Genomic DNA, 27,211 nt, shown 5'->3' with positions numbered 1-27,211 from the left:
GTTACACTGGACACTCAGGTTGCAAACTTAAGCCATGCGAGATGCACGTTTGCAACCCGCAGCATTCGCAAACTGCAGTGTCGCATTTGCGCACGCGTGGGTTGCGATTCGGCACTTCTGCGCATGCATGATTTAGCACTTCTGCGCATGCACAAGTGCCAAACCCCGGAAGTAACCCATTCCAGTACTTCCGGGTTTCGGCAGTCCGTAACCCGAAAAAACACAACCTGAAGCATCTGTAACCTGAGGTATGACTGTACTCTCTTTCAGCACACCTGAAGAACCATAATAGAAGCATAACCTTGAGTATAAAAGGCAACTTCATGTGTTTAAAATTGACCTTATTCTTGGTTATGAATGAAGGCAGATACTTTTGCCCCAAGGAGCCACTGTCTCTAGCTGGAAGGGAAAACTTTTCCCCATCTCTGCACACTAACTGGACTGAATGGCACTGTACTACATCTCTTTCCATCCCCCTCCCTGACTCAACTAGGAAATGTACCTGCTCTGAAAAATTGCTCAATTCATTGTACAAAGTCTGGTAATCATGTCTCTGCCTCTCCTAGCCTCAGCTTTCTGGCTCCTATCTGTAAAATGGGGGTTATGATCCTGACATTTCTTCCAGAGTGGTTGTAAACATTAATGAGACAATACATGAAGTGCTTCAAACATTTACAATTGCTTTAAATAAATACCTATTGTTATTTCCAGGTGGAAGTTCAGGAAGTGGCGGCAGTGACAATGACGGTAAGCAGAATTCTAGAAATTGCAAGTCCATCTCTGCTTCACACAGATCCCTTTCTGTGTCCTGTATCTAAGCTGAACTGCAGGTTCCTGAGCTGACTACTTGCACCTCCCCGCTCCCCAAATAGCTTGACTCTAACATCCATGGCACACATGGAGGCATACATGGAGAGGCCCCTGAACCACGCAATATAGTATTGCAAGTTTTGTGATTACCCCTTTGAGATTACAAAAAGAACATGGGGAGTAAAATGAGCCACATAATATATAAATGTGTTGGAAATAGTTGGGTAAGAGTTATCAAATTGTGATGTCGGGTAATATCAATTATTGCCCTTTTCACATTTCTTTTCAAGAGGGTCCCTATCATTGGGCTATACCCACTGTTTGAATAGACCCCTTGAAATCAGTGGGCATTCTCCATGGATTTCAGGGGACGCAGGTGGCATTGTGAGTTAAACCACAGAACCTAGGACTTGTGATCAGAAGGTCGGCGGTTCGAATCCCCGCGACGGGGTGAGCTCCTGTTTCTTGGTTCCTGCTCCTTCCAACCTAGCAGTTTGAAAGCACGTCAAAGTGCAAGTAGATAAATAGGCGGGGAGGTAAACGGCGTTTCCATGCGTTGCTCTGATTTGCCAGAAGTGGCTTAGTCATGCTGGCCACATGACCTGGAAGCTGTACGCCAGCTCCCTTGGCCAATAAAGCGAGATGAGCGCCGCAACCCCAGAGTCGGCCATGACTAGACCTAATGGTCAGGGGTCCCTTTACCTTTACTCTTGAGTATAGCTGACATTAGATCTCACACATAGTTTTTAAGTAAAGTCAAATTTCAGCCTTGCCAAAGGCGCTTTGCAAACAGGCACTGTTACCTGAAACTCAGGGGAGGGGAACCTTTTTGTCCCCTTAGACAAGATCCTTATAAGGATCTGATAAGGGTGGGGGGGGGCTTTAAGATCAGAGCAAGATTGAGGACTTAAAAGGGGAGAGGCAATCCTCTCCACCCCCCCTTAAAGATTGGCACTTGTGTGTTTCTGCACAAGCTGCTTCAAACAGTGCACAAGAAGTGTGTGAACTGCTTCAAATAGCACTTTTGAGAAGCACTTGAAAGTAGCTGCCAAGGTCCCATTTTCAGCTGAAATGGGACCTTAAAGCACTTCTCAAAAGCACTTTTGAATCATCTCCTCCTTCATTTAAAGGACAAGGGGGCAGATGCTTCAAACAGCACTTCTGAGAAGCTATTTAAAACAGCCCATGTGATCTTGCTTCAGCTGAAACCGGACTGCAGCCTGTTTTAAAGTGCTTCTTAAAAGCATACTTTTGGTGTTGCTGCTCTTGCTCAGCTGATCTGCAGAGATTAAAGGATGCTCATCAATGGTTCCTCTTCATCCTGGAGAAGAGTGACTAGTGGGGTGCCACAGGGTTCTGTCTTGGGCCCGGTCTTATTCAACATCTTTATCAACGACTTGGATGATGGACTCAAGGGCATCCTGATCAAATTTGCAGATGACACCAAACTGGGGGGTGGGGTGGCTAACACCCCAGAGGACAGGATCACACTTCAAAACGACCTTGACAGATTAGAGAACTGGGCCAAAACAAACAAGATGAACTTTAACAGGGAGAAATGTAAAGTATTGCACTTGGGCAAAAAAAATGAGAGGCACAAATACAAGATGGGTGACACCTGGCTTGAGAGCAGTACATGTGAAAAGGATCTAGGAGTCTTGGTTGACCACAAACTTGACATGAGCCAACATGAGCCGGCAGCTAAAAAAGCCAATGCAATTCTGGGCTGCATCAATAGGAGTGTAGCATCTAGATCAAGGGAAGTAATAGTGCCACTGTATTCTGCTCTGGTCAAACCTCACCTGGAGTACTGTGTCCAGTTCTGGGCACCACAGTTCAAGAAGGACACTGACAAACTGGAACGTGTCCAGAGGAGAGCAACCAAAATGGTCAAAGGCCTGGAAACGATGCCTTATGAGGAACGGCTAAGGGAGCTGGGCATGTTTAGCCTGGAGAAGAGGAGGCTAAGGGGTGATATTATAGCCATGTTCAAATATATAAAAGGATGTCATATGGAGGAGGGAGAAAGGTTGTTTTCTGCTGCCCCAGAGAAGCGGACACGGAGCAATGGATCCAAACTACAAGAAAGAAGATTCCACCTAAACATTAGGAAGAACTTCCTGACAGTAAGAGCTGTTTGACAGTGGAATTTGCTGCCAAGGAGTGTGGTGGAGTCTCCTACTTTGGAGGTCTTTAAGCAGAGGCTTGACAACCATATGTCAGGAGTGCTCTGATGGTGTTTCCTGCTTGGCAGGGGGTTGGACTCGATGGCCCTTGTGGTCTCTTCCAACTCTATGATTCTATGATTCTAAATCCTGCTGCTTTGGCTGTGCGATCCTGTTCTCTGATAGGAATAGAGGACCCAGCCGATCCAGGATTTAACACCAGTGACACAGCTGGTGGCTGGGTGTGGTTTGGAGAAAATGATTTTGTGGTCCAAATTGGACCACCTGATGGGCCAAAAGAAGCCTGCAAGCTAGAGGTTGCCCATCCCTGCTCAAGGCGGAAGCTCAATCCACCTAAAGGTAGGAGCTCCTCAATGCTGAATCAAGTACAGAAGTTCCCATCTCTTTTTGGTAGATGTTTGTTCTTGCTAAATTCATTGTACTTCTTCTTTAGTGCAAACCCTAGTTTACTGTTGCATCTGAACTGGCAAACTATGATTTACACTCCATACCTGAACTGCAGATGAGTTTGAGGTTCATTTGTAAATCCCGGTTTGGAGGACAAGCTGCTATGTCTGATTAGGCAAGTTGCCACTTTTGATTGCTCCTCAAACCAGGATTACAAACCAGCTTCAAAATTTTAGTGCAAGATCCTTCTATGGTATTCAGGTACAAACAATAACTTCCTAATTCAGACATCAACTGTGGTTTTCTGTAAAGACGAAGTAACTCGTTGAATCAGAGGGGAAAACATAAATGAAAAAGGTTCATTCACACAATGCCAAACTGTAATACAGAATTGGATGTGAAGCAGACCTCTGTGATATACCTAGCAAACAAATCAACATAGTAATAGGTTGACAATTACAAGTACATTAACAAGCATGACTGCATGAAGGACCTGTATTAAATGTATATTAAACCGGTTCGGCCCAGTATACCTGAAGGAGTGTCTCCACCCCCATTGTTCAACCCGGGCACTGAGGTCCAGCTCTGAGGGCCTTCTGGTGGTTCCCTTACAGCGAGAAGTGAAGCTATAGGGAACCAGGCAGAGGGCCTTCCCGGTGGTGGTGCCCGCCCTGTGGAATGCCCTCCTATCAAATGACAAGGAAATTAAAAACTATCTGACTTTTAGAAGACATCTGAAGGCAGCCCTGTTTAGAGGAGTTTTTAATGACTGATGTTTTAATGTACTTTTAATATTTTGTTGGAAGCTGCCCGCCCAGAGTGGCTGGTGAAACCCAGCCAGATGGGCGGGGTATAAATAATGAACTGGTGGTTGTTGTTGTATGTTTTATTTGACACATTTCTGCACTGGTATGTTTTCTGCTGGCCTTTTGCAGGTGCCTTAGTAGTAGAGACGGGAACGATTGCTGGCATTGTCAGTGGCCTTGCCATGGCCCTGATTGGTGCTGTGAGCAGCTACATCTCCTACCAGCAAAAGAAGTTCTGCTTCAGCATACAACGTAAGTGACTCTTCCTGCCCTTGCAAGGCCTGTCTGCAAGTTGGAGTGAAGCCCCAAATGGGTGTTAAGGATTTGTGAAGGGGTCGAGAACCAGCCTTACCATCCACTGTAGGGTCTTGAACCTTGTTCACAAAAAGTGCCCAGCAAAGGAACACCATTGCATTGCCAATATAGGAAGTGGGGTGTGTTCAAAAATTGGCTCTCTCCTGAACTGGCAGTGAGGAAGGCTTGCACAACTTCCAACCTGCCAGGTCCGATTCAGCCTATTGGGGTGCTTAAGGACATTAAGAACAGAAAAGGCTAACCAGGCAAAATATATAGCTTGCAATTATTATTATTATTATTATTAAATATTTTTTTCATTTCATTTCTATACCACTTTATATTTTTAAGAAAAATCTCAAGGCGGTTTACAGCATATTAAAACATCAATAAAACAACCCAGAATCAAACATTTTGGAAGAATGTCAAATATTATACATTCAAAGCAACATAATTAACAGAAAACGAAAATAGTATCTTAAAGATTTCAAAATAAAACATTGCAAAGGAGTTCAGCTACAGAATACATATTTGATGCAAACAAAGTTAACAACAACAAAAATCTTAAATATTTCAGAAAAACGAAAAACATTGCTAAATGAAATCAAATATAAAATGCACGTTTAAAACAGCATAATTAACAAGAGAATGAAATATTATCGTAAGTATGACACGGCTGTTTGGCAGGCACGAAAAGATGGGGCAAAAGAATCCAATAGTTAGGGTTTGCTGTCAGGCATAGCAATGTCCCTGGGGTTTCACCCGGTGCCTCTTTAGTAGAGCTGGTGAGTCTGGGCCCTGACCCCTAGGCCAGGTGGAAAGGGCGTTGCAGGGAGTGGCCTTCAGCACTCACAGCCATGGTGGGGCCCATGGAAGGTTGTCTTAGGCCTGGCCATAATTTCATGCATATCCCAAAGAGCTGCTGCCGAAAAACATAGGAAGAGCCCCACTGGATCAGGGCAGTGTCCCAGCAAAGTCCAGCGTCCTGTACTCACAGTGACCAACCGGATGCTCCAATGGGAAGCCCCCAAAGCATGACGTAAGTGTGTGTGTGTGTGTGTGTGTGTGTGCGCGCGCGCATGCGCTCCCCAGTAACTGGCATGCAGAGGCTACTGCCTCTGACAGTGTGCATTGTGTAGACTGTGGGGTAATACTAATCTAGGGTTTCCAAGGGCTTTTATTAATAATAGTGAGAATCTCTCATTTTAAAATCAAATTCCTAGTGCATCTCCCTCTGCTAGCTGCAGGGATAGGAACCACACTCAGCCTCCTGCAATGAAATTGCTATTTTCACAGGAGTCTCTAAAACAAACAGGTGTGTGCCTGAGTAAATTAAGCCAGCAGGAAAGTCAAGAGGAATGTGATAAAATGAACCCCTCCTTTACTTGTGTTGTTTCTTTGACCCATCAGTGATATTTTTGAAGAACAAAAAACTCTTTGCTTGCGCTCTCTCTCTCACACATACATGCTCTCTCTTTCTCTCTCTGGAAAAAAGCTTCAATAAAGGCAGCACTGAGAGAAGGCAAAACCCTAGAAAGACGGCAGGAAATTAAAGTTAATTATAAAGGAGGCTTAATTTAAGCCATCAGACATGGCGTGCTGGGATAATGTCATGCCTTAGATGCATTGCAATGCACAGCGGAGGCTGGCGCGTCAGCCACTGAAGTGACTTTTTATTGACGAACATAAAACTGCATTTGGTGCTATCATAGACACATGGCAAGAGGGAGAGGTCTGTACAGGAGCCACAGGGCTGCAGCACATGGAGACACTCCCAGGCAGATTCATACGTGATGCTGAGCTGCCCTTTTGCACTTCTGAATGACCAATGCGAACATCCATTTACATAAACATGGCAGGAGGAGACAATTTGCACGAGTGCAGTAGCTCAGAGGCAAAACTAGGCAGCTCCCTAAAGAAGCACACTTAATGGGGCACTCATTACACCAGTAGCCTCCCATGAACATATACTTACATTGAATCACTGGTCTATCTAGCTCAGCATTGTTCAAACTGACAGGCAGCAAGACTTCAACCAGGGGACATTCTCAGCCCTGGAGGTCCCTGGAGATGCCAGGGCTTGAACCTGAGACCTTCTCGTGCAAAGCAGATGCTCTACCACTCAGCTAAAGCCATTCCCCTTTAGCTGAGTGGTAGGGCTGTGGCATTCATGGTCGGTTTGTCCGATGACACCCTTTGTGCTACCCAATTAAAGTCACTTGAATGCCGCTTTCTGCTTGCCCTTAGTTGTAGAAGGCCTCTTCTTCCCTTTGTCTTTGTACAGAAACAAAGGAACTTTGTACAGAGTGGGGAGAGCTCATTTATTTCAGACCAAACTGTTGTACATGCTTTGAAATTGCATCCTCTTTTTTGGCCCAATGAATAAAGATTGAACTGGGGGTGTGGCCAGCCGGAACTCTTCTGCTCATGTTCAATGTGCACATGGATATGAAAAGCAGGAACAGCACTAGAGCAAAAGATATTCAGGCTCATTTGCAGCTTGCTTAGGTTGGCCCACCAATAACAGGATGGGGTCCCTGCACCTTTTAAATAGGTGTGTCAAAGGGGGAATTTTTGGCAGGTGTAGCTTGCATGAACTTCAGAAGAATTTGTTAATACAGATGAATTGTCCAAAAAAGGAATGGCCGTAGCTTAGTAGCAAAACTCTTCTTTACATGCAGAAGGTGCCAGGTTCAGTCTCCACGGAGGGCTGTGAATGTCCCCTGTTTGAAATCCTGGAGAGCCACTGCCAGTCAGTGCAGGCAACACTGAGCTAGGTGGACTTGGAATTGGGCAGTTTCCTATGCTTCAATAAATGCCTTCAGTGTGGCAGCTGTAAATACCAACAAAAAACCAAAAACAAATAAAGGAACACCATCATAGTTCTCTGAACGATTTGAACAATGCTTGTGCTGAACACCATCAGTATACCAAGTGGATAAAGCAGGAAACAGACAATACGTGTTATATAACATATTGAGAGTAACCATCAAGGCAACATCTGGAATCCCTTTTTAAAAAGGGACTATTAAGAACAGATTGATAAAATGAATAATTGCCACACTTTGGCCCAAAATCTATATCTATGAGATGCTTAAAAGCGTGATAGTTCTTGATTGAAGTAGCCAGGTGTGCTCAAATTTGTAAAGCTGATCCCCTACACTTGAAATACAACCCAGGAGCCACAAGCTGGCTATACAGGCAAGTTTATCATGCAAGGCTAGTGCAACAGCTCAGGCAGACTGAAAAATTCCTAGACCGTTATGTAAGAGAAACATTAAAACTGGCTAAGTTCAAACTTCCCAAAGCAGCTTTAAAAACCCTGTGATGTCATTTTAAAACAGGCATAGGCAAACTCGGTCCTGCAGATGTTTTGGGACTACAATTCCCATCATTCCTCACCACTGGTCCTGTTAGCTAGGGATGAGAGTTGTAGTCCCAAAACATCTGGAGGGCCGAGTTTGCCTATGCCTGCTTTTAAACATTGTTTTTTTAAAAAACAAATATTAGTGTAAACTGCTAAGCTTAGCAATACAAGTACAAAACCTTTCCCTTACTGTAGTTGCCAGCTGAAAATCCTACATATCAAAAGGTGCCTTTAAGAGTTTTAGTTTGCACTTGGGACTCAAGACTACTAAAGTGAGTGGGGCTTCTTTTTCTGTGCTGCCTGCAGAACCTGCTAAGGACAATCGCCTGGTAAAAACAACAATTGCTGTTTTTTATGTCTCCAAAGGGAGAGCAGGCATATGCAAGCAGTGTAGAAAGAAAGAACTAAATAAAGAACAGTTGGCCATGCTGGCTGTGACTGATGGAAGTACAAGCAAAATCTAGGTGGTCACAGGTTATTTACCCCTGCTCAAGGAGCAAACATTTGCATTTTTCACAGCTTGTAATACACAGTTTAGTCACTTTATTGGGCAGGCTTGATTATTTTGAGTACACCTGGATATTTTAGTCAATAACTTGAAATATACGTGGATTAATCTCAGCCAAAGTGCATTAAATACACAAGCAACCATTGCATGTGTCTGCTGGGTCTGCTTTTCAATATATGTGGCATTCTGCAGATGCCAGTTTATACCATTGCTGCTGCTGCAAGCTCCCAGCTGGGTCAGGTGCCCACAGCACTGTATTGGTGCACATACACACAAACACACACACACACGTATGTAAGAGTCATCCTCTCATTGCCATAATTGCTGTGCCTGAATGGAGTGCCCATTGTAACCCATTGCTATGACACTCCTTCTTCTCAAGGCATGAACCCTTTATTCCTAAACACCACTGCAAATGATGGTCTTTCAGTGCCAATGTTTTTCATCTGTTGTTGCTTTCAGAGGGTCTTAATGCAGAGTACGTGAAAGGAGAAAACATGGAAGCGGTGGTGACTGAAGAACCACAAGGTAAGATACTGTTCTCAGGCTCAAATGAGGCAAACAATTTTGTTGAAGACTAATTCACACTGACTTAACTTTCGCTCTTTCCTTCCCAGTTAAATATTCTGTCCTTGAGCCACAGACTGCAGAGCCACCTCCGCCGCAAGAAAATGCAAAAGTCTGAATCCCAGACTTGGTCTGGAGAAGAATCAATGGCAACACACACACACGCTTCTCACATGCTTGTAATTTAGCTTTTTACAAACATTTGATTTGGATCCAAAGCTATTTAAATGTGCGTTCTTCTGATTAAGACAGGCTTCTTATTGTGGTAGCTGGTATTCTGGTTTTTTTCTTTTCTTCGTGAAGAGTTGTAGGTTTACATTCACATGGTCATGTAGGAGTTTTGTCAGGTTGAATTCAAGAACAAAAGGGTGCTTCAAATTGGTGTTTCACATTAGAGTTAGGGATTTTCATGAAGGTTTGTGGGGGGAGAAGCAGCTGAGTTAGTGACTACAGGTGTGAGAACAAATGAAGTGCCTGTAAATTAACAGTCCAAAGCAAACCATTTAAAAAACCTTTATGAAATGACTTTCAGCCAAATTCCGGCTGTCAGCCATAAGCATGTAGCTTCCACTGATAACAGTGGAAGTTGCATGAATGTTGGAGGGTGGAGTTTAGTCCTTTAAGTAGCTACACCTCAAGATATACAAGTGCCTGTGGGGTAGGTCTTCATTTGACAGAGGACAGCAGGTGAATATTACCCCATACAACTGGGCTTCTCTACAGATATAAACATCCTGAATTTTTTTGCTACCAGAACCCTATGCAGCTAGTTGTTGTGGATGCAATGTTTCCTATTTAAAAATCCAGGGACATTTCAGGAGGTCAGAATTTGAACCTATACCCAAGCCCTTCCGCTGGCAAAGAAAAGCAAGATTTCCCTTCCCTGTTCAGTCCCATAGACTTGGACCGACAACATGGGTTTTTTGCTCTATTTTACTCCAGATTTAGAACATGCTTGCATTTCCAGGATTGTGAGTCTGCTTGCTGCACTGGGCAATAACGGAGGTTGCAGTCGCACAATCTATTGTGCAGTGACAGAGGATGTTGCAGTGCAACTGTTAGCTTGCTCCTCTTCGTTTTGTCAGGCTCTAATTCCTGGGTTGGCTAAAATCCAGGAAGAGAACTTAAGAGCTTTCAGCTAGGAAATTAAACCACAAAATGTGATGCAACCATGGATCAAGAGCTCAATTAGTTTCCCAGTGATCTTATAGGCCACTGGATTGTAACCAAGGCTATTCCTATGCAAAGCAGACCCACTGAAGTTAATGGAGATTATTAAGTTAGGTCCATTAACTTAAATGGGTCTACTTGGAGTAGAACCAAGGCTGGATGCAACCTACTGACTCCAACCTCTGCCTTGATGCAGGAAGTCTAGAGTGAGAGCACCCACAACAGTTGGCTGTTCATCCTCTGCTTGAAAACCTCCAACTTAGTTGCACTTTGGGTTCTGACCTTCTAATTGAGATCTCTAACGAGATACCAAGGATGACCTGAGAGCCCTTTGGTGCAAAGCATGCACTCTTAACTACTGAGCTCTGAAGTAATCTAGATCAAAAATCTGGCCCATGTTGGTGATTTTTAACAGTCCCATTTTTCACCATTGTAGCAAGGTGAATACTTCCGTATGATTATGAATTATCAGTGATGTTAGCGAGTCATTAAAAAGGGAGTACTGTTTCTTTTTTAAAAAATGCACACATCTGTATCATAAGGTGGTGAAAAAGAACTCTTGTGGATAAAAGATCCATTTAGCTTTTGACTGTTTACAAGCTTAATTTTTACTGATATATTTTTAAAAGGAATCTGGAAACATTAGCACCCTGCTCTAGCAAGGGGGATCTGCAGGTGGAAGTAGCGGGGGATGCTGCTATGCATCTGGACTCTACTGACATGGCTGGATAAATCTCTTAATGGAAATTGATCCACCAGTTGTTATGACCCATGATTAAAGCTGGATTGGGTCTTAGGGGTATAGCTAGGATGAAATTTTGCCCTGAGATCCTCACCTCACCTCACACATGTCCTCTTTGAGGCAGGTGCCACTGATTTCAGTGGAACATGCCTCCATGAAATGGTGCTTAAAACTGTAGCTTAGACGTTTGATGACAAATGTGCAAATTCCTTCTGCTCTGTTTTTGTTTCACCACTTGCATTTCAAGAGCCCTACAGTAGCTTTAAAGAAATTCACACCTTTTGAATGTATTTAGCTTCTATGACAATGCTACGATAAGCTCTTTTACTCCTAAATTCTCATCTTAACTGTTGGCTTCAATGGGAGTAAAGCAGGGCAATACATCTAAGAAGGAATGCAGCTTACTTGCTTATTGAAGGGTGCTTCATACACTGGTCACCAGAACGGAAGCCACAGAAAGTTGCTTCTGCCTGGAAGCCTGCTGTGCCATGGACGGTCTTCACTCAAGTAGGTGAAACCACGTGAAAAGGAGCGTTCAGTCTGGTGGAGTACTGTCATGGAAACAGTTTGGGGGGCTTCTACGTTTTGAAGTTACCCTTAAGTACTGTAGAGTAGGTTTTTTAGGATGGCTGTGGTTTGCAATTTTTGCAGAGCACAAATTAGTCAGATACTAACAATACCACACAGCTGAATTGACATAATGGTAATTTCCAACTACTATAGCATATATCTTTTTTAATTTTTTTAGTCAAGTACATAAAAGATTAGAGTAGGATGAAGTAGTGCATCTTTAGATAAATAGCGGGGAAATAATAAGTGTAACTATGATGCTAGTACTTGCACTAGGAGTCATTTTCTCAGATAAATGAATATAATTCCTTATTTCTTCTTGCCAATGATGGGAAATGTTTCTGTAGATGTAAATTGTCGATTTTGTTGTATTTCTATTACTGCACTGTCCAGCCACTGATCTGAATTTTGAAAAACAGTGCATCTGAGTGTTGAAAATAACCCACTAACCACTTAGTCATTTGAAATGTGTATGTATTGCAGATTTCTTTTGTGTGTGTGTAAAAAACAAAAACTCACAATACTTCCAATAAGTAAGATATCGGGCTTTCAGGATAAGACAGTAGGTTAACCTTTAAGCTACTTCCTTCCCCAAAGCCTTTTTATATGAATTTGGTAAATGGTTATGCCTTAATGTAAATTTTAGGTAGAATATAAAAATCAAAACTATAGAAATGCACAGCAAACAGGAGACACCTGTTTAAAATGTTATAGCACTATAATTCAGCATTAGGCATACAGGGCAATTATCAATATTACTATTGCCTGTAGAACCACTTTAAAATGTAGTTGAACGTATTCCCCAAAGAAATCTGCTTTGTCGGATAATGGGGACTGACTGCATTCTCCACTCAAAAGTACACAAGCAGCTCTGTTCTCTGGTTCTTTGTGCTAGATCAGCAACTGAAGTCCCCTTTGCTAAGCCTGGCCCCAAGAACTACCTGCCCACTCCCCACCCTCAGTCACTCAGCCAGGGATAAAAGTGGCAGCTACAGTAATGAGACCTGTCAGGTGGCCACTAATCTTCTACAGCAGCGTTTCAGAAAAGCTAACTGCTGATCAGAGTTCTGCTTACACTATTACTATTAATAGAATGTAAAACAACCATTGATCTAGTTAGCTCAGCCCAGTCTGCTCTGACTGGCAGTGGGTCTCCAAAACCTTAGGAGGCTGAGACAAACAGAGGGAAGGAGTGCTTTTCCAGGCCTAATATCTGAAATCCTTTTAAATAGATGACAGGGATTGAACCCAAGACCTTCTGCATGCAAAGCATGTGCTCTACCATTGAACTATGACCTCTCCCCATGGGGACCTTCTTTCCATTGTCTGTACACAACCAACAATATGTTTGGCTTTTCCTGGATGATTTCTCTGTAGCAGTGCCAACTTTGTAGTACTACACCTCCAGAAGGGATCCATTTCTGTTTTTCTGCTCTTGTGTTTTTATGTTCATAATTAATACTACCTGTGCACTGAAAAGCCACATAAATAAGCTCAGCCAGATGTTCCAGAATAGGTCAAGTGACATGCATTAAAGTCTTCCATCAGGCCAAAGATATATATATAAAAGACCCCTTCCTGTGCCCTGAATTTATACACAACACACATTCTTGCAAGTAAAGAGAAGATGCCTAATTAGAGAATGGGAAAGTGGTTTCCTGTATTTTTCAAAATTATGAGAATATTGGAAGGGATCTAGCCACATTAACTCACTTAAGTGTTGGCTTGGCTCTTTTCTTTCTTAACTTGTGTCTTTCTTGGCAAAGTGTTTTAAGGCCACAGCGTCAGCTGACACTGTCTCATGAAACTAACAGCAAATGGCCCTGTTTACTATACATTATCATTGTCAATAGATTGTTTGCTGTTGTGTGAATTGAGGTTCATCCGAGAGAAAAGTGCATAACTTTACAAACATAGAAGGAAACAAAAGCAAATAGATGAACTTGGCGAAAGGGAGGGGAGGGGGAAGAGAACCCAGACAGCAGATTAAGAGAGTAGATTGTGTCCAAAAGATGCCAAGCGTTTATTTAAGCAATACATACAATTCTTTAGCTAATACAGAAATGATCTGTCCCAGATGAAAATTGTGCATTATGCTGTCAAAAGGCGGACTCATTTTGCTAAAGTGCATATAAGAATTACAGGGGAGGGAAATCCGAACTTGATTGCTGAACTACAAACTGGAAAACAATAAAAAAATTAAAGACTTGTACAACAACAATGTGCCTGTGTGTGTGCTCTGTGGGCGTGCATTTGCAGCGCAAGGCCAGCAAGCTCTTTTCCAAAATGAAAAAGGAGAGGGAAATTGCAGGCAACTTGAATCTTTTTAAACAATAGCTGGGGAATTGTAAAGCATATACCTGTCTCTGCAACCATCAAGTCAGATTTCCAATGCAGCAATGCCTACTTTCAAATGAGACACACAAATGATTTTTTTCCCTACCTTTTACATTGAGTGAAAAGGTTTCCTTTTTGGTTGGTTTTAAAAATTAAAGCTCTGGTTGCTACCCTGCCTACTCTGGAGGAGACCAAAGGCAGGCTTAACATGAAACAATCTGGCAGTCAGTATCTAAAAGCAACATTGCATAGCCATGACATGCACTATGTGGGACTTCATGACATTTTTCTTTGAGCAGCAGATGTCCTTGACACATCACAAGTTTCTTTTGAAACTTCCCACATGGCAAAGTGGGGCTGCTCTTCGAGGAAACAAAAAGTCTAGAAGGGACTAGTTGCGGTTTTCTACACTTAATCCCAAATATTTAAAGCCTGCTTTATTTTCTAAACTAGAAAAATATAACCAACAATGTATGCCCCCACACTCAGTGTATCTAGCAATTAATGCTATGCTTTAGAATTTTAAGTGAAAATCTTCAACTGTTAAAAAAGAGTTTCCCCCTTTTTGAAATCCATTTGAACTGCAATTTTTCAAGAAATGTATTTCTGTTCTAGGACACTAAAAACAAAATGGGATTTATAAGGAAAAAGTTAGCATGGGAAAAGCTAGTATTCTTTTGAGAATGTAATAAAAGCCAGTTGGGAATTTTGTATGAAGCTTAACGTAAAAGGGAGTTTCAGCATCAAGCCTGTGAAAATAGGACAAATATGGTGGTGTAAGGTGGCATCTGAAGTGGCAGAGCTGCAAGATACCCAATAGGTCATCCAATCCAACCCCCTGCTCAGTACAAGCTCTACAACTAGAGTATTCCTGACAGGTGTTTCTCCAGCCTCTACTTTAACACCTTCAGCAAAAAGCAGCTTGCCACCTCCCCAAGCAAAACTGCCCCGTTGCAGAACAGCTTTAACTCTTAGGAAGTTTCTTTTCATGATCCCAAAGCAAAGATGTCTTTACAGGGGCTAGAAAAGTGGGTGATTGGAAGTGGCTGTGAGCCTTTTTTGGCAAATATGCGACAAGTGAAGTCCGAACAGAATACTGTTGCACCAATGCAAATGCCACCTTCACTGCCCCCAGTGGTTCTGCCTAGCCTTTTACAAGCCAGAGAGTAGGCTGAAGTGCAGTCCTACTTCTCCACAGTTTGTGAGCCACCTTACTCCAATCCCTGTCACTTGAATAGACATGATGATGGTTGGTCACTCATGTTGTATGGGCAATGCAAATCCAGAAGAAAATGAACCAAAAAGGACTAAAACAAGTCTTTATTGTTTCAAGGAACCAATTAATGACAGTTTTTCCTTAAAAACTTACTATCATTACAATTTACTACCCTCCACCCCCAAACATTTGAAAAGAATAGTTCCTGTAACTCTGCTTAAGAAGAGTGTTTGGCCTTGCATAGACTTGTATGCAATAAGAACAACCGAAGGCTCTTGGTGTGTACAGATTTTTAACAAGATATGATAAACAAAATAACTGCAATTTACGCATTTCAAAATCTAGCTAGGTGAAAAGGCCATTTGAAACTAAAGTTTTGTACAGAGCAATGAATGACACAACTGAGTCAATTCAGTACCTCACTCAGGTAGATAAATGGACAATAGCTACAGAAAAATTGCAAAACTTCACTTAGCAATCTTGGCTGTGAAGATTATATTATAACTACCAAGTGTCTTGCAGTTGGCAAATCCTGCTCATCCTTTAATGGCATATTTATTCAAAATATACAACTGGCTATAATTAAAAAATTAAATCCATTTCAAAGTGCATCAGATCATCTACAACTGTCCCAAGAAATATAGTATTTGTTGTGCCCCCCCCTAAAAAACATAATAAGTACCAAGGAAACCAGAGGGGTTCCCCTTTTAGGAAGGATGGTCTCTGGGTATGTTTTGGCTCACTGTGGGCTTGGCAGTTCCATGGAAATTCTCACTGCAGCATTTACCTGATAGATGAATTCCCAGTTTCTGAGCAGTCTGTTGCAGGTTGCTTAAGATAAAAATTAACTTTCTAATTGCCAATTCAATTAGAGATATCAAAAAGACACATTACAAAAAAAACACCCTGGCAACCACCATCTACAGAGTTACACGCAAGGAAGCACTTTTTTTTACCTCAGCATAACAGCAGGAAGAGTTGATGTTGACATATTACTCTCAGGGGTGGTGGAGTATTCCACTGCCCAGAACATGCCCATAGTAGAAGTGCACCTCCGTTTTAGCCTTGCATCAGACAGATGTATGCACTGGTGTGGCTGCAGGAGAAGATCCCCGGTCTGATGAAGAAGAAATGGAACGTGTTGCTGCTTCCCTTTGCAGCTCTTCAACCCTCTTCTGGAGCTCGGCTCTGATGACAAGGAGTTCTTTCAGATTCTGATGAATTGGCATCTGTTGGAAATGAACACAGATTTTGTTTGAGTAATAAAATGCCAGATTTTTTTGGGGGTGGGGGGTGGAGTGTATTCCAAGTCAAAGAAATGCAAATCTACTATTAAATGTTTATTATTCAGCCATTCATTAGAATCAGGTTTATCCCGACTCGCCGTTAAAAGAAATGCTCAGGGCAGTCAAAACCAACAATACAAAACCAACAAAATAAACAGCAGTTTAAAAAAAGATAGCAGATAACACAATTACACTTAAATTAACAACTTGGGGAAATTTGGAAAGGCAAAGGCACGCAGGAAAAGGCATCTATGCACAATGGCAGGAAGCCATCTCAGAAGGGACGAGATGGGCCTCCCTTAGCAGGCACAGCCACAGAGAAGGTCAACTCTCTGGCTTAAGTTATTTGTCTGTAATTGCCTTTTGGATATTAAAACGAATAAATTCTTCCCTCCAATAAAGTACACCTTTTACCAAACAGATAGCAGAGGCTTGGAAAACTTAGGAAGACAGGCAGGAAGATGTCAAAGGCATACTGCTTCAGTGTTCTCTTACCTGGTTTACCATTGTTAACTGTCAGAGAAAATGGAAATTGCTTCTTTAGAAACTGAGAAAAACCTCATCACAGCTAGCCTCCTCCTATATTAAGACGGTAGTTACACTGTGGCCTCAACCCCAGATTGGTCTAATCCTGCTCCAGATTGGTCTAATCCTTCCCCACATTTTGTGATATTTCTTATTTATTTTACTTGTTCAGTTTTAACTGGGCACTCTTCATTAATTAAGGCCCCAGTAAGGTTCCTGCCAACCTAGCAGTTCGAAAGCACATCAAAGTGCAAGTGGATAAATAGGTACCGCTCTAGCGGGAAGGTAAATGGTGTTTCCGTGCGCTGCTCTGGTTTGCCAGAAGCGGCTTAGTCATGCTGGCCACATGACCCGGAAGCTCTATGCCGGCTCCCTTGGCCAATAAAGCGAGATGAGCGCCACAACTCCAGCGTCGGTCACGACTGCACCTAATGGTCAGGGGTCCTTTTACCTTTACCTTTACAGTTAAAGTGTCATTAAATCGGTTCCAGGAAAATCAAGGGGGGGGGGAGGCAGGGAGTGGAGGGCAAAACCAGAACTGAAAAGGAGAAATTTGGGAGTTGGACATTCCCAACAAAATTGCTAATTGGGCAACTGGACCTCAGACTGCTGATATTGCTGTGAATTTGGCACAACCTGTGTACATGATTCCATATTCTTTAATACCTGACAACCCTTGATTTTTTTGCAAAATTGTTACAAAGGTATGAGAATATATTCTCCATTGCTTTGTTCTCCAAAGGAATTTTACACTGGTGTAAAATTCTTGGTGGCTGTCTGGGGAAAGAGGAAGTGAGAAGCATGAAGCAACATGGGATGGAACTGTAAACCAACTCTTGAGCACGGGTCAAAAAGGGATCAGCTCAAAGGCCCATCTTTCAGCTCAGCTGCCCAATAAAGGCAACAAGAGTACACCTTGGAGAATGACACCAGTTCCTTCACTAGTGAGCAACCAGTCCCTTTTCACACCTGAAAGGAGACCAAAGAAACATGCATATCAGAGGGTGTTATTTGTAGGTAGGGTTTTAAAGCCTGATATGAAGAACAAATGTGAACCAATTCCTGGTCTGTGTTCAAGTAGCTTTTGTATCCCTGCTTTCCTGAAATAGGTGTAGGTCTCTTCCCTTTAGCTAATTATTTCCCTTTAGTGAATTATGAGTGTCACTGTGGACAGCTTGTAGTCTGCTGCTAGGCAACGCTTTGGTTTTTTTTAATATAAGATATTTATTAAGATTTTCCAAAAAAATTACAAAATAAAAAGAAAAAAGAAAAATACAAAATAAAAATAGTTAAAAAAACAGTTCAATCTTTCCATCACATATTTTTCATTTGCTTATTTCCCGGACCTCCTCATGCCTTCCTTTTCTGTATTCCAGTTCCAATTGTTAATTCAGCAAATCCCTCCCCTCTTCCTTCATCTTAATCTTCAATTTTTAAATATTATAACATTAATTTTTTTAACCTATTAATAACCATTTTCTCATATTCCCTTATAGCATTACAACAAAAGACCACTTAGTTTCTATCCAACATCATTCTAACATTCATTAATTTTACAGTGTTTCTGTAAATAATCTTTGAACTTTTTCCAATCTTCTTCCATCAACTCTTCTCCTTGGTCTCGGATTCTGCCAGTCATTTCTGCCAGTTCCATATAGTCCATCACCTTCATCTGCCATTCTTCCAGGGTGGGTAGATCTTGTGTCTTCCAGTACTTTGCGATGAGTATTCTTGCTGCTGTTGTGGCATACATAAAGAAAGTTCTATCCTTCTTTGGCACCAATTGGCTGACCATGCCCAGGAGAAAGGCCTCTGGTTTCTTCAAGAAGGTATATTTAAATACCTTTTTCATTTCATTATAAATCATCTCCCAGAAAGCCTTAATCCTTGGGCACGTCCACCAAAGGTGAAAGAATGTACCTTCAGTTTCTTCACATTTCCAACATTTATTATCGGGCAAATGATAGATTTTTGCAAGCTTGACTGGTGTCATGTACCACCTGTATATCATTTTCATAATATTCTCTCTTAGGGCATTACATGCCGTAAATTTCATACCTGTGGTCCACAACTGTTCTCAGTCAGCAAACATAATGTTATGTCCGACATCTTGTGCCCATTTAATCATAGCAGATTTCACCGTTTCATCCTGAGTATTCCATTTCAACAGCAAGTTATACATCTTTGACAAAGTCTTAGTTTTAGGTTCCAACAGTTCTGTTTCTAATTTTGATTTTTCCACCTGGAAGCCAATTTTCTTATCCAAATTATATGCCTCCATTATCTGATAGTAATGTAGCCAGTCTCGCACTTTATCTTTTAATTTCTCAAAACTCTGCAATTTCAATTTGCCTCCTTCTTGTTCCAAAATTTCCCAATATTTTGGCCATTTGACCTCCATATTAAGTTTTTTCTGTGCCTTCGCCTCCATTGGTGATAACCACCTTGGGGTTTTGTTTTCAATAGGTGTAGGTCTCTTCCTTTTAGCGAATTATTTCCCTTTAGTGAATTATGAGTGTCACTGTGGACAGCTTGTAGTCTGCTGCTAGGCAACGCTTTGAAAGCAATACACATTTTCTACTTTGCAGCTGAATATACCCAATATGGGAAAGTGAGACAGCCACACACCTATTTCAGTTTTCTGCATAGAGAGGTGGACAAGAACACCAGTCTGCTTCTATCTAGCAATTTCAAGGCTGGAAAGAACCATCAGTTTCCTAATCTTGCTGTAAAATTGACTGGGAGATCACTCAATAACACTTCCAGTTTTCCTATAGATAATTAGGCTACAAATATATGAAAAGTCATTAGCACTGATAAACAAAAAGATGAATCCCTCCACTTTGATTCCAGAAATTAAATTACTTACAGAGGTATCAGTTGTTCTACTAATGTGTTAAAACAAACACAGATGAAAGAGAGGGAAAAAGTCACAAAGGGAAAACATCTGCTAACCAACATGATTTAATCTTCAAGGAGCCTTCAACAAAAAACTGATGCCCTGTTTGTTATGTTTCAAGGAAGCGCATAGTTTGCTAAACCACTGGCAATTGGTCTACCAGGTCAGTTCATACGGCATTTGATTATGTGAGCAGTTGCTTGTTTTCTATGTCATCATTTCCCATGCCCAGAGTGATGTCTGATGAAAATGCATACAGCATACACTAACTAATCTGCAAAAGTAGCTGGGGGCATATTTCCACTGGTTACACGGTGTACTATATTCCTTGCAACTGTTTTAAGTTGTTCTTTCAGTCAACACACCTGAGTAGTGAAGTACTAGTTTTAAGTTAGGCGAGCGATTCTAGGATTTCATTTCATTATTTATTGTGTATTTACTAAATATTGAAAATTGCTGCCTGCCACTGTGTAGCTAATTATAATAAACCTGTGGATTTAGAAGTGTGAGGTTGCTATGACAGTTTGATGGGCAAGGCTGAAAAATAAAAACCAAGGGAAGAGGCTACATGAAGCCAAAGCAGCTTCTGACTCCCAACAAACTCAACCACAAACCCACACAGATCCTTTATACCTGCTAGAGTACCTTCTTTTTCAAATTATAAATGTCAATGACGATGGAGACTGCACCAATTTCCCCCCTGTTCTCTCAGCACTGTGAAGTACGTCAGGATCACAAAATCCTCCATACCAACAAGGATAAGCATAAAAGGCAGTATAATAGCTACTCACTTACAGAACTACCAGTTCTTAATTGTATGGATAGCAAGTGTGCATTCTTGCACTTCCTTTTTACTTGCTCAAGAACAGCTATTCAAAAGAAAATTGTTCAGCAATGAATGTATATCCTCTATTGTAGGCCTCTTTTAAAAAAGAAACATCACAATTTTAGCACTGGGAAGAAAAGCAGCAGTAGAATAAAAAGACTATTTTAAATCAATTGCTTGATGTAGAGCAGACATAGGCAAACTCTGCCCTCCAGATATTTTGGGACTACAACTCCCATCATCCCTGACCACTGGTCCTGTCAGCTAGGGATGATGGGGGTTGTAGCCCCAAAACATCTGGAGGGCCGAGTTTGCCTATGCCTGATGTAGAGCCTGATCCTATCCCTGCTTTTGTAGCTACTGTGGTGCAACAGGGAAGTTCTAATCTGCTTCCCTCAGGGCCTGGAGAGTTTAAAATGGTACCACTAACAGTGCTATTTTTCTAGAAAAAGAGGTGCCGGAACTCATCTTTGTTCTGGTATAAGGCACTGGCATCCAACTGAGAGGTGCCAGAACTGAGTTCCAGAGCGTTCTGCCTGACCACCACTACTATCCTTATGGTCAAAAGGCTCTTGCAGATTTCTCAAGCAGTGCAAAACCAATTTGATTAGAGACTGTAGTGAGACAACAACAACAACAATAATAATAATGGCATGTGCACCAAATTTGCACAATTTGTAATCCACCATGGTGACAGCAACTAAGAAGGCATGCAGGGAAGCCCCACTGCCACATTTTTATTTTGTTGGCTGAAAGGGATTGCAAAAACAAGGGTTATCAATCACATAGCAGGCTTGATACATGGGACTGGTGAGCTGTGTTTAATTTGGTAGGTCACAAAATTATTGTGTAGGCCTACTGCACACCACAAACAATGTTGACTCCATGATCACACTTTCAACTCTGAAGAATGGGGAGAAAGGAGAACCTCCTCTTCTCCACATAAAAAGGCTACATCAGCACTAGGAACCTTGGACTCACTCTGTCACCCTTCAAAACCTCTGGCATGGCACTATTATGTTCCTTAAGAGCTTCCAACAGTGGCAAAAGTTGCTGTTCTGAATCCAGCACAAAAAAATGAAAGGCTCTGGACCCAGTCCAATGAACTCTGTAGTAGAGAAGAGCATAAAACTATTATTTTATAGAGTCTGGACACATTCCTTTGATGGCTCAAAAGGACAATGTTCTACAGTTGTTGCTTTTGATAGTCTTTCAAACAGCAAATATTCCCACTAGAACTAATTTCAAGCCCTAAACAACACTGCACAATGAGTCCCATGAACGAAAGCATCATAGTCGCATTGGATCAACATTTTAAATCTACCATAAAAAGGAGTGCTTCTGAAATGTAGCAGAAATACAAACTGAACGTGCACAAAAAGCAAATGTCAATATCAGATCAATCTCCCAAGCGATTTACAAGCTTAAGAGGCTCTAAAAGGAGCAGGGAATCTGAGAATTAAAGAAGCAACAAAAGAGCAAATGTGTTTTGAGGAATGGAAGCACAGCATTGTCACTTTGGCAAAGAAAAAGTAGTTCAAGATCAGGGAAGACAAGGGGGAGCGGAAACAACTCAAAACTTTGGGAGGCTGAGAACATAAAATTGGCTGCAAATCGGCAACTAGTATGAAAAGCAGGATAATCATAGGCTAGACATACAGGCATGAAATGGCAACATGTTAAAAATTAGTAAATGGTGCACTATACATATTTTGAGGCTCACCCATTTTGTTTTTCGCTATAAAAATGCTGACAAAATATTCAGTCCTCCATTGAGTCACAGAATTCTACCTTTAGATCTAGATGACATTACTAATGGTTCCACACTGTTGCTGCTCCCTTCTCTCATAGGTGAACTTGAGCACACTTGAACTGTCCTACTCACACAGTTCATTTTTGTTCAGAAGTTAAGTCTCGCTGTTTAATGGTGCTTATTCCCAAGTAAGCATGCATAAGATTGTAGCCACATTCTCAAATCGGTTTCTCCTGTAAGGTATTCATTATAGCAAGCAACTGCCATTTCAGCAGCTCCTCAGCTTAAAGCCTTTGAATACAGGGACTGTGGTTTTGCTCAGTGAACTGATGGAACTAACATTACTTTCAGCTGGGAGACTTGAGAGCAAGGACTTGCTTCTATGAGGCACTTCCACAGGTCACTTGTTGATACTCCCTTTGTGCACTGGTAAGACACAGTGTCCTGTTTCAAGTGCCCCTCTGCCCACCTGTCTGCAACAGGCATGGCCACAGGCCCAGTGAAGGCACAGCAGATCTAGCTGCATGGCTTAGGCAGGTTTGTTGGTGGGATACAAGCTCCTTCCTTAGCTCGAAGTACTTTACGGCAAAAGCCAGATAAATGGTTTTCTCCGTTTCAATCAATCATTTTATTTGCATACTGCCTTTCCAAAGTTAAGACCATGCTCAAGGAAGCTTACAACATAGAAAAAATCACGTACCTACAGACATAGCAAAGGTAGTCATAAAGAATAAATAAAACATCAAAAAGCACACAACCAAACTGAAATCCACATGAAATCGTAAGGTCCAAAAAATAACAGAAACAACAGCAACAACCACCCTCCCACAACAAACCCCGAAACAAAATCCCAGCCAAGGATTCTGTTCAGCAGCCTTGGTCTTTTTAGCTGGAGTCAGTCAAAGCCCCTATCTTCCAGGCCAGGTGGAAAAAGGCAGGGAGCTGGTCCTCCAGGACTCACATCCAAGATGGTGACATATTAACATAAAGAGTACCGTATTTTTTGCACCATAGGACGCACCGGCCCATAGGACGAACCTAGGTTTTCTTGGGGGGGGGGGAAATAAAGTAAAAAAATAAATAAATTCCCCCAGGCGCGGGGCTGGGGCGGGGGAAGCCTGATCTTCCCCTGACCCCAGCCTCCAGAACAGGCAGCTCTCCGCAAGCCTTGGGAGACCGGCGCGACTTCCCGCCGGGCTCCCACGGCTTGTGGATATCTGCCTGAAGCCCAAACCAGGTTGGGGAACAGCGGGATGGTGGCGCTCCGCCTCCCTGCTGTCCCCCAAGCCTGTGGGGCTGGTGGCGGGGAGAAGTGTGCGCCAGCCTTCAGATCAGGTCGGGGGACAGCGGGATGGCAGCGTTCCGCCTCCCCGCTGTCCCCGGAGCTTGTGGGGCTGGCGGCGGGGAGAAGCGCGCTTCTCCCCGCCGCCAGCCTTCAGACCAGGTCGGGGGACAGTGGGAAGGCTGTCCCCCCAGCTCGGGGGACAGCGGGAAGGCTGTCCCCCCAGCACACTTCTCCCCACCGCCAGCCTCCAAACCAGGTCGGGGAACCAAGACAGGGGCGCGCTGTGCAGCGCGCCCCGTGCTTCGGGCTGCAGGCTGCTGCCCGCAAGCCTTGCAAGCCCGCAGGAACTCCCACCAGGCTTGCAAGGCTTGCGGATAGCTTCCTGAAGCCTGGAGAGCGAGAGGGGTCGGTGCGCACCAACCCCACTCGCACTCCGGGCTTCAGCGAAAGCCTGCATTCGCCCCATAGGACGCACACACATTTCCCCTTCATTTTTGGAGGGGGAAAAGTGCGTCCTATACGGCGAAAAATACGGTAACTATGCTAAGGAAAGTTAACAAAAAAAGGTGGAGCATGTCAGTTAGGGCTAGGTGTTTTGGCTATACGTCTCCACCCAAAGACCTTCACATTGCCAGTTTCATCAGTTCAAGATCTCTTGAAGTTCAGTGTCAACTGTTTCCAGCAATAAACTCATGTCACAAAACAAGAGAGGGGGTTAGGGACAGGATATTCCCAGCATGCCACACAGTCCAGACTAAACCTCTTAGTCCTATATGAGCCAAAGTGTAGCTGTGACAGGACTCCTTTGCTATTAATCCCAGCAAGTGGCATTCAAAAGCATGCTGCCTCCAACAGTGGAGGTAGAATACAGCCATTGTGCTAGTTGGCCTTGATAGCCCTATTATGCTCATTGAATGTATTTAGATATCTGCTAAGAAAAGAAGACATTTCTTTTACCTGTCAGGAATCTTCCAACATTCAGTTTCATTGGATGATTTATATAATGAAACATTTGTCTCTGACTGGAACCTTTAAGGACCATTTGCTGTTTCCCATTGTTTGCTGATTCATAAGTTCTTATTATTGTATGACTTAACTATCTGTCTATAGCTGTGGTATGTAAATACTAGAGTTTTTTGTTTTTGTGTTACACTCTATTTCTATTGAAACATGCATAACGCATATACTTAACTATGGGTAGATGGGGATGCAATTCTTATGTTATGACCTGACCTCAGGCTGCCTGATCTTTCCTGCACAGAAGACTTTTCTGCACATTGCCACACTCCAAGTAGCCTTGATCCAACATCTCCCTATCAAGCACTTAGTGCATTCCTCAACAGAAAAGGAATGTCAGAACATTTTGTACGGCAGAACGTACAAAAGTGTTTTGGCACTTTTAGTAAGAACCAAAACAGAGGGCTTTATCAGATGCTAGTCCTACTCAGAGTAAACCTACTGAAATTAATGGACCCAAGTTACTAATGTCTATTAACTTCAGTAAGTCTATTCTGAGTAGGACTAGCAATGATTACAACCCAGAATTCTACACCACATGGGCACAATCCTCATTACGGTTAGAATTGGTGGCATTCAGAGTTACTGACCAGATCTGTTTAGAAAATTCTCATCTCATCAGTAACATAAAATTCTTGCAAATTTGCATTTTTAACTGATTTCAGAAAGAATCCACCCTGAGGAAAGAAAAGCTGGAAAATACTCTCTCACAGAAGGTGCCGAGGTATTCCAGAGAGAGGGGTTAGGTACCTTTACTAGCAGTCGTAAAAGGTAAGTCTGCTTTTAGAAAAGGGAGAGAAAACAAGAGTCAGCACAAACAGATAATCCAATCTGGCAACAAAATGAGACTTTTTTTAATAGGTCCTATGAGAGAATTAGTGATTATGCAGCTTTCGTGTCCAAAATTTCCTCCTCCTATAGCAACACAAAACCTAAAGGTAAAAAGATTTAGTGCTAACTGGTAACAGTTTAAGCCTTAAAATGTGGCTTCTAAAAGAGCTGAGTAGAAGGAAGATGACCAGCTCAGATGTTCAGCCCTAGTAAGGTTGGGAAATTCAATTGGATCCTATCCCAGTAACTTTTAATTGTGTACTGTGCAGATACATATTTCAAAGAAGAACAATGCGTAATCCTAGAAGGGAATCAAACTGAAACCGGGGAGAGGGGGGTGCTATAAAATCAGCTACAGACAGGTAAATTGGAGCACTGTGCTACCCACAGTTGCCTCTCCTAGGTTTTGAATACTGACTTGTTTGAGTGAACTGCACCCTAGGCAAGGGTAGTTTTAATCCCATATTATCCCTGGGTCCTGGCCTCCAGTGTCTGCAGGACTGCCACAGACTTCTTTGGTCCCTGAAAAAATGAGTGCGGACACAGATGGGGACTTGCCCATTGCTAAAGGTGGCAGATGAGAAGACTAATAATCATAGATCAGCACAAATTATAATCCAAAACGATGCACTTGAGTCACAAATCCAAGAAGGAAAGCACACACAATGACTGCCATGAAAGAAACATTCCCTCACAGCAGATCAGAGGTTGATTCATGGTTGCTTGGTCAGCATCTGACAGCTTGCACATGTGAAAATCTGCCACAGAGAGAACTTTCAGATCACCACAAAATACAGCAAAGCTGAGCAAAAAAATAAAAAATATATATAAAATGAATGAAATGGTGATGTGTGTGCAATGTGTTAAAGAGCTGCATCTCTTACTTTGTGCTGGGTCCCTCCCCCCTCCCTAGTTCTCCACACATTGTCTAGAACTTGAAGGATTTTGGAGGGGGCTGGGAAAGGGAGTCTATCACTTTATGTTGGATGGAAAGAGATTTTGCTCCTCCACGGAACTGAATAGCATGTGCAGGGAACTATAGGGAGTGCCTTGGAGGCACTTGGAAGTAGCAATACTCACACAGCTCCCAAGCATCTCTGTAGCACAGAGTGGTAGGCTAAAGCTCTGCATGTCCCAGATTTGTGGGGGTGGGCAGGATTGCAGGCTATCACAAATAATTATTAGCTATCAAGACCAGTCAAAATTCTGAAGTCCTCCAACTGGCCATTTTGAGCAGCAGCCAGTTGTTTAAAAATATGTTGCTCCAGTCAGAGATGAAAGGGACAGAATCACATTCCTTTGATTATTTTACCAAACAATCAAAGCCCTGACGGTTTCTAGACCTCTTTAGTATTTCCTTTTTTTTTTAATGGCAAAAGAAATTCAATTGAAAAGCAAACAAATGCATACCTGGGGTCTCATTCGTGGATTCCATCGTACATAGTAGTTCACCCATAATTCTAAATGGCTTAGACTAGCAACTGGATATAGGACATGGTTTTCGTAGTTTACGTAGAAAGGGTTGCTGAATTCATCAAGCTGACTATTAATGTAGGACCATAAAGAGATTGTCTTTGTGCTGATCTCCTGAAGGAAAAATAATAATACTTGTAAACAATTATAATGAAAATATTTTCAAACCTCTAACTATTAAGGAAGCATTTTTACATCAATCTGTTGGCTGAGGAACATCTTCTGTGGAACTCGTGTGCATTGGGGCATCATCTTAGGTAGGTTCTCTGTTTGGGGTACACTTGTTTGTCTTTAGAATGCAACCTAGAATACCCTGCCCTGTAAACAGACACAGAACAAAACCTTACAATTTCCCA

General features: G+C 42.3%; 2 protein-coding genes across 7 annotated transcripts in view; one reads left to right on the top strand and one right to left on the bottom strand.

Moving 5' to 3' along the window:
* CD99L2 (CD99 molecule like 2) overlaps window positions 1–13,628 on the top strand; it is a 72,467-nt gene extending 58,839 nt beyond the window's left edge. For 2 of the 3 annotated variants that reach the window (XM_082207316.1, XM_082207318.1), the window contains 4 exons: window positions 712–747; window positions 4,319–4,441; window positions 8,821–8,886; window positions 8,976–13,628. In XM_082207316.1, the coding sequence (XP_082063442.1) occupies window positions 712–747; window positions 4,319–4,441; window positions 8,821–8,886; window positions 8,976–9,043 (293 nt within the window). In that variant the 3' untranslated portion in view covers window positions 9,044–13,628. The remainder of the gene's footprint in view (window positions 1–711; window positions 748–4,318; window positions 4,442–8,820; window positions 8,887–8,975) is intronic. The other variant, XM_082207317.1, reaches the window with a different exon arrangement.
* A 1,421-nt stretch (window positions 13,629–15,049) lies between these two features.
* The window catches only part of MTMR1 (myotubularin related protein 1), a 54,294-nt gene continuing 42,132 nt past the window's right edge, over window positions 15,050–27,211 (bottom strand). For all 4 annotated transcript variants that reach the window (XM_082207248.1, XM_082207250.1, XM_082207249.1 and 1 more), the window contains 2 exons: window positions 26,793–26,969; window positions 15,050–16,189 (listed from right to left, as the gene is read on the bottom strand). In XM_082207248.1, coding sequence (XP_082063374.1) covers window positions 16,031–16,189; window positions 26,793–26,969 — 336 coding nt within the window. In that variant the 3' untranslated portion in view covers window positions 15,050–16,030. The remainder of the gene's footprint in view (window positions 16,190–26,792; window positions 26,970–27,211) is intronic.

The sequence above is a fragment of the Podarcis vaucheri genome, assembly GCF_965113315.1.
Source record: "Podarcis vaucheri genome assembly, chromosome: Z".
Lineage (NCBI taxonomy): Eukaryota > Metazoa > Chordata > Lepidosauria > Squamata > Lacertidae > Podarcis > Podarcis vaucheri.
The sequence above is the reverse complement of the archived record's forward strand: the minus strand, read 5'-3'. Positions and strand labels throughout refer to the sequence as shown.